Here is an 11945-nt window from a genome sequence, read left to right on the forward strand (position 1 = left end):
AGTGTTCACAAACAGCACCATCCCTGTACAACAAGAGAACATTCAAAGACGACAGCATCTAAAGAACTGGCCTTATCTGGCAGACGTGTACTTACCTGAAATCAATGCAGATGTTGGTCTCCTGATTGGTGCCAATAATCCTAAAACAATGGAGCCATGGCACGTGATAAACATCCAACAAAATGGACCCTTTGCAGTTCAAACCATGCTGGGCTGGATGATGTGTGGGGCAGCAGACAATGATTCATTACACATTGTCCACCCTCTGTAGCTAATGACGTGGATCAAATCTTTCAGTAAACTATAGAAAGATTATTTTTCTATGAGAAGTGACAATAGGAAAAACTAAGTAGAGCTAATGACAAGTATCCTGTAAAAATAACACACAAAATGTCCAATTGCATGTTATTATCAATATAATTCACAAACCTTTCATGGTAGTACGTGAAATACAACAAGAACATAATAAATATCTATGATATTACATGTGATTAAGTACATGTTTAAATTTAAAAAAAGACTCAAATGTATCATTCACATAATTTATTTTTACAAGGAGGGATAAGCCAAAAGTGCATTACAAAAATCTAATGTATTTCACCACAATAATTTCACTTTTTAGTGTTTGTTCCATTTTACGTCAATGCTGAATGCAAAAAAAGGTGTTCGACAAATCTGTGTGACTTTTGTTTTCAATGCATTGTGACTGTCTTCTGGTGCAAAACTGTGCAGATTTGAAAATGCATTTCGTAAAAGACATTAAGTACAATAAGTAACACTATTCACTTGTGATACGACAGTCCGTCCTTTGTTCATGTGCATTGTTCTATGGTTCTTGGATCCAACACAGGCCACGACATGCCACCATTTTTTTGGCCATAAGGCCATATGTAACATTCCATCAGGGGTGTCAAACTTAATCACACCAGAGGCCAAAATCTTTAGTAGTCTAGCATGTGTGCAGAACAAAATGTGCATTTACCAAACTGTCCTAAACAGGAAGCATGAGTTTGATTGTGATATTATATTTTTGTATTTTGTCAGTTGTTTATCTCGTTGTTTATTCTCCATCAAATTCCTTTCAGTTTACATCAGTTTTACTCTTACTGGATCTTACTTATGGTATGTGTTGCTGTATGCTGTAAAAACAATTTCCCGAAGGAGACCTTCAGAGGGATCAATAAAGTTGATCTATCTATCTATCTCCAATATGCCATATTTCTTCTGCAGTTGCGCTATATAACCACCAGAGGCTGCTGTCACAATTAAAATACCACCGACTGTATCCCTTCCAGCCCTTCAAGCGGTTGAAATGACATCATTATTCTTGTAGACCCACTTTAAATATGTACTAAAATATAGCCAATATAACAGGTGAATCAGAGAATGTACATCACTAAACATGCTCATGAAGTTTTTTATCTGATGCACAAAATATGTCACATTACATTGTCACTTGGTGTGTGATTTATACTCTGAGCCCAAGAAAATAAGGGTCTTTATCTGTTGGTTCCACCTAGAGATCATTTGGAACAGCAAGCTCTGTGCGGCTTCATATTAGACAAAGGTTTTTATTACAATAAAAAAAAAATCTTAAATGCGTTTAGTTATGTTCACATTTCCTTGAGGTCAATTCTCTCGTTGTCATGTGTCTGCAAGGTCGTCATCGGAGCTGCACCCGCTCTGCTGCTTAACCCTCTGGAAAACCCTGCGTCGTGTCTGGGCACTGAGGTCAAGCAGGTCGAAAGAATCGGAGGAGAAGAGGCTGTCCTCGCTCACTGCACTGGAAGGTCGGCTGTGTTGGGTGTTCGAGGCTTGCAGGAACTGGTGCAGGGCATCTGGGAATACTGGGGTCGGAAGGGGATCGACTGAAAGGTCTAAGCTGTGTGAGAATTTGCCATTTCTTTTAAGAATACCTTTTCTTCTTCTTACTGCCTCCAAGTGCATGCTTGGACTATCTTCTGCTGTTTGAAGGTCAATTCTCTCTATGTTACAGTGCACAGCACAAACCTCTGTCTCTCCTGCTCCTGAAACTCTTCCCTCCACAGAGGAGCAGCGACTATACTCTCCTTGATAGTTCTTCAATATCCCCTTCTTGGGCATTTTTGAAGATGGTTGGCTGAAGGTAGACGAAGGGTAAGTGACTTCTGCACGCGTACAATGGATATCCGACAGTTCCTTCAAAGTGTTGTGAAAAACCGAGTCGAAACTCCTCTGGGGTTTCAGAATACTTTTTGGTTTCTTTCTCTCCATGGTCGATGGCGCTTCACAGGATGCAGCTGTTGCTTTGACATAACTTCCAATCGTGGTCTGGGGGATTGCATTCTCTTTGCGTGATTTTCTCAGACTAGAAGATCCACCTCGTAATCTCGCAAGATCCGGCGTCAAGCTAAAGTGAATGGAATGAGGAGGTTGATCGGAAGAGTTGGAGAAGAGTCCCGGCTCTGCAGTGACCTGATTTTGCCAGTCGATGTATCGGGCCAGCAGAGGTGAGGGGCAGTCTTGAAAGGGAAACGTCGTGCAGTCACACACACTCTCCTCATAGCCCCAGTTCACCCACCAGTGGTTGGCAACGTCTTCGATTGTGGCTCTCTCCTCTACTCGCACCGTCAACAGCCAGTCTATTAGAGCGCAGGCGTCTGCAGGAATAGATTGTTGGCAGTGATTAAAACAATAGGTCGAGTCAAGTATTTCATGTACCTGATGATGGGTCGGGTCTGCGGTACCGCCCTTGACTTATTTGCTCTGTGAGGATGGCATGACTTGCACCGTCAAATGGCATACTGCTGTACACCAACGTATAAAGCAGGACTCCCAGAGCCCAGCAGTCCACCTGAGGCACATAAAATAAAACAATACTATAATGACTTACAATATAATCACTTGCCAATGTGAAACTATACATTAATTGAAACACTAAATCCCATGTAAATTTAAAATTAAATAATATTAATTATTAATATATATTAATTTTCTTTTTTTTATTAAATTAAGTATGTATAAAATAAATAGATTTTCTTGTTTTGTAATGTATAACATGATTGGAGTTTGTTCATTTTTTGTGCGATTAAACTTCTGGCTGCAAGATGACAGCAGTTCTTTGCAGAAACAAATCAATGAAATCCCACGAGATCCTTAGAAGTGTATCAAAATATATCGGATCGAATCGTGAGCTGAATATATCGTATCAAATTGTATCATGAGCCTAAAGCAGAGTATAAAACATATATTAACATTAGTGTATTGCTCCATCCATACTCCAATGTCCGAGGGGGTTTAAAGAGAATAATATCCTAATTATTGGTGAAACTTGACTTAGAAACGGAAGCTAATTGTTGCCCCTTCGTTTGTCTTCTCTCATGTAGGAGCATCCAGGTTATGTGAAGATCGACTCACCTCCGGCCCCCGGTATGGCAACCCTTGTACAATCTCTGGTGCAGCATAAAGTGGACTTCCACAGTAAGTTTGCAGCAATTTGCCCTTTTGGAAATGGTTGGAGAGCCCAAAGTCAGCCAACTGCAAAGATGAGGAACATATTAAAACGGACATAATAATAAACTAAGAGAAGCCATATTCATAATTGAAACTCATTTTCAAAGGAAAAGGCATGTGGAAATCTAGCTGCTCACGTAATGGAACAATCACTCACTCAAGGCGGTGAGGTACAGACACACCAGAGCTCGGCTGTAACGCCAGAGATTATTGTTGACACACTTCGGGCCACTGGCGTTAAAAATACCAAAGTCGACAGATATATTTCCAATTTGGAGTTGTTCCAGGTAGTTTAAAGATGGAAGAGGTTTGGGTGTTTATAAGTCGGCGCTCGGCTGAAATGATGTGCAGTAAACAGCGAGAGTTGCACTGTAAACTTAAGCACGTGACTGTTTAAGGTTCACAGTCCCTCCTTTCAATGTTTACATTCAATGCTACTCGTGCGCCGTAATAAAAAGACAAATCTATTTGCTATTTATGTGTTTTGAAATGAATACTATCGGCAGCATCTTGATGATTTATAACGCACATCCCCAAATTATTTTCTAGTGCCAACAAAGGATTGAGGAGCATCTGGTGTCTGCTGCAAGTGATTTGTTTTGATGGCCATACTTGTATTCAAACCCTCTGCCTGCCTTAGATGCCAGCAGATTCTTTGCATTCTCTGGTGGTCTGTATATGGAGAGAACCACCCAAATAAGGGAAAAAATTGGCCTCTGTGTTCTGTAATAAGACTGGCACTGTGTTTGCACTGCCTGTGTCTGCTTAGTTTGAAAGCATATTAGAATGATTGTTGGCGTATAGTGGCCGTGTGTGTGCTCTTAGGTGGTGGACACTCTATTTCAGATGTGGGGGGGGGGGAAATGACATACCTTAACATTAAGATCTTTATCCAAAAGAATGTTCTCCAGCTTCAGGTCTCGATGCACAACACCGTTCTACAGAAATTAAACAACAACACCTCATAAATAACTTCCCTTTTCCCCCCTCTCTCACCTTGCACAGATGTTTTCCAAATGCAAACACTCTCATGAGAGCTCTGAAGTTTATCATCTAAGTGGCGGGTGTTTGCCTTTCATACGTCGTGTTAAAACTATTAACATTCTGGTCGGGCCCACGTGTTGTCGGGCCATGTGTTATGCAGGCCTCCTCGAGGCCCTCGGAATATTTAATCATGGCTTGGCACGAGAAAGTGCCTTGTGTTAATTCATCAGATGAGATGCTATTTGGTCTCCTGACCGCGGTTAAGCCTCGAGGAGGAAGTGTCACTTAGGCCGCAGGAAGGGCAGGCAGCTGTGGTGTGAGGCGGAAGTCGTGCCCATGACTGTGAATATGAGGATAGGAAACGCGAAAATAACACGGTCAGCAAGGAAGGAACTTGATTATTAGAAACTTTAGCTGCGATTCTGAGAACACAAGTTAAAAAAAAACGTGAGGTTAACCACATCGCTGTTTTTATATTTCAATGCGATTAAGGAAGTTTAAAAATAGCGGATTCCCTTCATTCCTTCCTCAACCTCTCCACAGCGCCTGCATACCTGAAAGCCACATTTTTTAATAATTCATTCACGCTCAAACATTTGCTTCTATTTCGGGAGAACATTGTAGGTCAGGGGGAAATCGTTTCCACATCCTTGCGTCCTGAAAGGCTCAGCAATGATCCATATTTGATAAAGAACACAGTTATTTAAGCTTAACCTTTTGTTGCACTTTGTTATGAATAAAATGAATTAAACAAGGGTCTTCTACTACCCATGCATTTTTTTAAATTTCTTTGTGAAAGCATATTGCAAAATATTTTTCTTAATGCACGCAGCTGTAGTGTAGAGTTCACTGAGAGGGAATGAGATCAAAGGTGTGTGGTGGGCGGGCATGCATGAAGCAAGTTTCAGTTTCAGAACTGTTTCTTGTACCACCATACAAGCTAAAAAAAACACCAGTTAATTTGCAGAAAAACAAAAAAAAAGTCCAGGAGTAAATGTTAATTTTTGTTAATATGTAGAAAGGTTTTCTTATCGACTTCAATTACCATGTTATTAAGTTTCTTTCAAAGGTTATTTTCACCGTTCAATATGCCAGGTGATTTTATATTACTGTTGTATTTTAAAATCAAATGTCTGTTGTGAAATAAAACGGCACAACTTTTACACCGAATCTGGTCGCCTATAGCATCTCTAAATGAGAGCACAGATCAGAATTAGTGGATACAACTTAATTCCATCTGTGATCCTGGATTAGAAGGATTTGTCCATTTCCTTAATGATGCCTGCTCGGGATCTTTTGAACAAAAAATTGCAAAAAGACAAGAAATCACAGTTTAGAATTGTGTTAGTTTAATTTGTCGGTGTGTAAATGTGACTGCTCAAAACAATCATATCCTTATCCTTATAAGTCTTACTTGACCCAGTGAGACCTAAAAAGACTCCAGTCAAGTTTTATTTTCCTGCAGGATTAGGATTTAGGGGATTTAGTGGAAGTGTATTTGCGCTTGCATATCGCTTTGGGAAATACAGCACGTGCATGAGTGAGGTTTCTAGAATGTCAATAATCTACTTGCAGATGATATCAGCAGTATGTGAGTGTACCTTATGGCAGTAGTGGACAGCTGATGTGATCTGTCGGAAGATGCTTCTGGCCTCGGGTTCGGAAAGCTTTCCCTTCTCCTGGATGTGGTCGTATAGCTCGCCTCTGCTGGCAAACTCCATCACTATGACAATCTTGTCTCGACTTTCAAAAACTAAAGAGAGAAAAGAGACGAAGTGATATTAAATGCAATCCTTGTGTTTTGTAATGCTGAAAGTAATTGAAACTTTTATTCTGCTAATATACAAATAATCCAGATGTTATGGTAGTATACAAGAAGTACTTGAGATTGCTATCATGGGAAAAAATATGTTACAGTCAAATTACTGATGCTGTTATAATTGTAATAAGTACTTTGTTGTAGACTTAGACCAGATAATATGTCCTTACCAATTTAAGGATCGCTAAAAAATGTTTAGCATTTTCACATAACATTTGAATACAATTTTAATATTTGCCAATGAGTTAACGTTGTGGTTACAGTTTATCTGTTCTGATCGATGTAACTTAAAAGTTCTGAATTACTTACTCAGAAATAAGATGATTAAATATATCTGCTTTCTAAAAGGTTTTAAAAGATACAGCCGAAAATTTGCCAACATCATTCGTTGATTGGTGGTTCAGGATCATTTCTTTCCCCCAAATTCTTAAGATTTGCATTTAAATTGATCAATTAAATATTTTGTTTTAAATTAAATGATTCCTATGGCTGAGGTTTAGTTAACTTTTGCATTTCTAGGAATATATATATATTTCAAATACCATTTGATACAATTGTGGTATTAACGCTTTGTCTGTCATTTTATTTTGAAGTTCATTTAGAAAACGGTGTAGTTTCTCTTAAATCCTCATGACATACTTTTGTTTTATTTCTCATTAATTCTCCTCTACTTTTCCACCTCTCGTTTCATGATCACATTCAAATGCTCGGTGTGACTGACCCTCATAGAAGCGTATGATGTTGGCATGTCGGAGGGAGGATGTAATCTCGATCTCTCTCTGGATATGAATTCTGTCCAGCTCATCTGTGATTCCCTCCTTCCGGATCGACTTGATTGCCACCTGGGAAAAGGAAAAACACTTTTAATTTATGATGTGTTTTGAAGTGCACTCTGGAAAGGCTACACTGCAAACAAATAAAAGTGAGTATAATCGGTAACTTAGAGATACTCAACCTATATTTCTTACTTATTTAGAGTCATTTAATTATACAGTTGGAAGGACACGATAGGACAGTGAACCTTCTCCCTGCTGGTATTAGCTTTGGTTTCCCAATTTCGACAGAGGATTCAATGCCAGAACTGAGAGATTCCTCTTTAATAAGTTTCACAAGACTATCTGTTTTTTCTCGTTAAACTGACCTCTTTTAAATGTGACAAAAATATTGATAGATACAGAAACATTTCCGTGATTAAAATATCTGGTACTTGGGGTGATAATGCAGGTTTTACAGAAGCTTAATTCCGTTTTCTGTGGTCTGAGCACGCTCAGAGACCGACAGCTGCAATGTTCACACTCAGCCTCCATAATCCCAGACAGTCCCACGTAACCCCGAAACACACACAAAACCAAAGCAGACTACCGCAGCATGAATCCATAAATCCCCACAGTTGGTATAGCTCTTTTCATTAAGAGTTGTTGGGGGAAGTATTCGCCAAAAGAGAATGCCTGTATATAAAATTGTGCTGTCGTCATCACAACACTCTTGTTGGCCTACATCCTGCCGGGTCTCTTCCGGGGTCACTGCTCTGAATTCTCAGCTGCTGGAGAAATATCTGTGTGACATTTAAGACACAATTCACACGCTCCATTGAACACTCAAGTTATATAACAACACAAACATTGGACCACAACGGTTTTGGCCCACAACTACCGACATGCTGACGTGAGAAAAAGCAACCTTTAAAATATTTTTGAAACAATTGTGTAGCCTAACATGTTGACTAGTAGTTACCATCTATGGCAGACAAAATGCATCACCGTGGAAATAAAAAGAGGGAATCTGTGAATAGTTTCTTAAAACCAAGGGAGGTGGAAACCTAAGTGCTTTAAGTCTGGGCCAGCAGAGCAAAGAACACATCTTGGACTTGTTTACCCTTTAAAACACTAGGGGCATTCTAACAGGGTCACGAGATTTTAGGGGGCACTGTGTGTGTGTGTCCAGAGCGTGCGTCATGTCTTGGTATGACCTCAGAGGAATCCGTCCAAACAATGCCCTATTGTTCTTCCAAATAATGTGAAATAGCCCGGGAGCCTCAATGGAAATTTAAGTAGTGATGTTTTTTACCGTTGCTGATGTAATGATATAAGGTGTCAAGGATCAGCAACAGTTTTAGAATCAACTGAAGTCAGATATGTAGGCCACACTTGGATATGGTTTCATAATGAAACAAAAATGATAATTTAAGCGTTCTTTAAATGAAATGATCTTTCATTGTAAAGTTGCAAAAATTTGGAAAGAAATACAGACAAATAAATGGAAATACAAATGTTTATATTCATTTTCACTTTATTATATTTACTTTGTTTCTTATTTATTTCCAAATGATGGCCTTCTTGATATTTGAATTCCATTTTAAGTATTAATGTTCAGTTAAATAGTTAAACAGGAGTCTGATACGTGACTTTGTGGACTGGAGTGAGAGGAACCACTTGCAGCTGAACACCTCAAAAACCAAGGAGCTGGTCTTGGATTTCGGGAGGTCCAGGACAAAGCCACGTCCAGTGTCCATCAGAGGCGACGAGGTGGAGATAGTGGACAACTATAAGTACCTTGGTGTGTGGATGGACAGTAAACTGGACTGGTCCTGCAACACAGACCATGTGTATAAGAAGGTTCAGAGTAGACTGTACTTTCTGAGGAGGCTTCGATCATTTAACATCTGCAAGAAGCTCCTCTGCATGTTCTACCAGTCTGTGGTGGCCAGTGTCCTGTTCTATGCTGTGGTGTGTTGGGGTGGAAATGTGTCCAAGAGGAGTGTCAACAGGTTGGACAGGTTGATCAGGAGGGCTGGTTCTGTGGTTGGAATGAAGCTGGACTCACTGGTGACAGTTGCTGAGAGGATATCATTGAACAAACTACTGTCCATCATGGATGATGACAGTCATCCTCTGAACACTGTCATCAGTGAGCAGAGAAGCAGAATGAGTGCACGAATGCTCCTACCCAGGTGCAAAACAAATAGACTCAGGGACTCATTCATCCCTCGGGCTATTAAATTGTACAATTCTGAGTTCGGGGGCAGGAGTGGAGTGAAAGTATCTGGATGTTCTGTTCCATGTTAGTCTTTGTATCTTTGTCTTTGTTGTTTTTCTTTCCTTGACCTATGTCCTTTGTCTTTGTCTTTAGACTTAGATTGTGTCATCTTGTTCTTCCTCTTTATGTTCTTCTTATTTTATTTTTTATGTATTCTTTTTTATTGTTTATGAAAAATTGCTGGCTATTGGTAAAAAACAATTTCCCAAAGGAGACCTCCTGAGGGATCAATAAAGTTTTACCTTACCTTACCTTACCTTAATACCACTGATTTGTCTTACATGCACATATGCTAATATTTATTCATTTTATTTATTCTGTCTAGTTAAATCTACATATTTTTTTATATGTTGGATACATACACGTTTACTTAAGTAGCTCTTTCTGCCGTCTGCCAAAAAACACATTTGTCTTTTTTCCACTATCATTAGCTTCACATTCTTATCTTATCAAAAGTTATGATACCGACCTAGGCTATCATCTGTCGGGAACTCAAAACATGCAGAAGAGTAATCCAAATTTAGTCTGGCTCAATGCCTGTGGGAGCGATAGACGAGTGGCACCTCATGTCCAAGATTGTCATCCTGTCCCTTAGTCACATTTGTGACCTATTCACAGCCAACCTTTCTCGTCTTAATGTCGCCAGTACGTTTTTTCCTTAATGAATCACTTCTGCACCTAAAATAGAGCTGGCTTTGTTTCCAAAAATCCATAGTATGCTTCATGTTCGGAAACCTTCGCACACACACAGACGAGAATAATAATATGATATGCCTCTGATTAACTTCACAGCATAATACTATGGCAAAAACAGAATTTAACGGCAGATTATTTCGTATCAATGTGGGTTTAGATCTGTATTCAGACCTTAATCCGTCACCCTGTTGGGATCTGTGAGTGCAAAGAGCCAAAAACCCTGACAACCCTCAAATGCCTTCCAGTTTCCTTGGTAAACACTGTGATACGGATAATCCCATTTTTAATGAGAATTGTGCGTCTTAACTGCAATAAAATAACATTACTTCTAGTCTTTGTTCTACAAGATTTTTGGAAGCCAAATAAATTTCTAGATATTAATAAATGATAATAGAGAGACTCATTTATGTCCTACCTATTATTGGCTTAGATGGTGTGTTTGGGGGAATGGAGTCTATGCTAATATTACTTTAAATGAATAAAAGTGAAAAAACTTCCTTTCACTTGTTTAATAACTATTCGACGCAAATAAGAATGATAAAGAGGCTGGATTTTAAGTTTGGCTATGTTTTAATGCAGCTTGTTTTTTGTTTGTTTGTCTATTGTATTATTCATTTCCTCTTGTTTAAAGGTAGAGTCAGTCATAGCCAAAGAATCCCGTGGCAGGGAGTCAGCCTACATACCGGCCCAATAAAAAAATAATAAGCGTCTAAAAATACACAAAGTGACACTCACGGTATTCAGACTCGTTCTCTCCACAGCCCTCTTGACTTTCCCGTACGCCCCTTTGCCCAGAGTCTCCATCACTTCGTAGCGGTTCCTCAGGTTGTGCTTGTGCTGGTGCTTCTTCACCTCCAAGGTTTCTGGAACCCCGACCCGCGGCGGACTTTGCTCCAGGGCAGCGTCCTGAAGGGACCCGAATTCTAGTCGGTCCCCGGTGGTCATCGCACCCCTGCCGTCCGCCTCTCGTCTTCCCATCGTATTCACTGAAATGTCTTTTTTAAAAGTAGTCACGTCCAGGATCTTGACGTGAAGAACGGGACGAGTCCTGGCACCCGCGTCGGTCCATCGGGTTTTGAGATGTGGATCTGAGACAGAGTGTGGGGGTCCCACATGGTTTTGAAAGTGGGCGGAGCACTGATGTTCTTTTGGAGCTGTCATGACGACATAGTTGTGAAGCTGTATAGAACAAATATTTATATGTTCAAAATAGAAGCGAGTTCTTGAACAAACATGTTTGAACACATGCTATTGTTACATCCCTGTGTAAATAGATACGTAACTCTTATATTCTAACATAAATATCTAGTAGAAATAGAGAGATAATGTTTAATTTAAATCATTATTAAACATAAAGTAACATCTGGTAACATATGTTCCAAATTTCCTGTAAATAAAGCAAACAATAAAAGGAAAAACTAGCAAGAATCGCATTTAAGGTAAGGTAAGGTAACACTTTATTGATCCCTCAGGAGGTCTCCTTCGGGAAATTGTTTTTTTCCAATAGCCAGCAATTTTTCAAAAACAATAAAAAATAATAAATAAAAATAAAATAAGAAGAAGAACATAAAGAGAAAGAACAAGATGACACAATCTAAGTCTAAAGATAAAACAAAGAACATAGGTCAAAGAAAAACAACAAAGACAAAGGATACAAAGACTAACATAGAACAGAACATCCAGATGCTCTAACTCCACTCCTGCCCCCGAACTCAGAATTGTACAATTTAATAGCCCGAGGAATGAATGAGTCCCTGAGTCTATTTGTTTTGCACCTGGATAGGAGCATTCGTGCACTCATTCTGCTTCTCTGCTCACTGATGACAGTATTCAGAGGATGACTGTCATCATCCATGATGGACAGTAGTTTGTTCAATGATCTCCTCTCAGTAACTGTCACCAGTGAGTCCAGCTTCAA

The 11945-nt window shown here is 39.4% G+C and overlaps 1 protein-coding gene across 1 annotated transcript; it reads right to left on the minus strand.

The window, feature by feature from the left end:
* Positions 1 to 528: 528 nt before the first annotated feature.
* LOC148059789 (NUAK family SNF1-like kinase 1) lies at positions 529 to 11796 on the minus strand. The gene is made up of 7 exons (XM_087780670.1): positions 10763 to 11796; positions 7017 to 7137; positions 6078 to 6229; positions 4365 to 4430; positions 3397 to 3516; positions 2701 to 2833; positions 529 to 2639 (listed from the first exon to the last, which is right to left on the minus strand). Exons 1-7 carry the CDS (start codon positions 11186 to 11188, stop codon positions 1645 to 1647), a joined length of 2013 nt encoding a protein of 670 aa, XP_087636796.1. The 5' UTR covers positions 11189 to 11796; the 3' UTR covers positions 529 to 1644.
* Positions 11797 to 11945: the final 149 nt, after the last annotated feature.

Source organism: Callionymus lyra, chromosome 19 (genome assembly GCF_982586985.1).
Source record: "Callionymus lyra chromosome 19, fCalLyr1.hap1.1, whole genome shotgun sequence".
Classification (NCBI taxonomy): Eukaryota; Metazoa; Chordata; class Actinopteri; order Syngnathiformes; family Callionymidae; genus Callionymus; species Callionymus lyra.

Excerpts from the sequence above, each read along its gene's own strand:
- LOC148059789 (XM_087780670.1), bottom strand. The coding sequence starts at position 11,188 with ATGACAGCTCCAAAAGAACATCAGTGCTCCGCCCACTTTCAAAACCAT. Across the intron at positions 4,431-6,077 it reads CTGTCCACTACTGCCATAAG|AACGGTGTTGTGCATCGAGA; the intron begins GTACACTCACAT and ends TAATTTCTGTAG. Across the intron at positions 2,834-3,396 it reads TGCCATACCGGGGGCCGGAG|GTGGACTGCTGGGCTCTGGG; the intron begins GTGAGTCGATCT and ends TATGTGCCTCAG.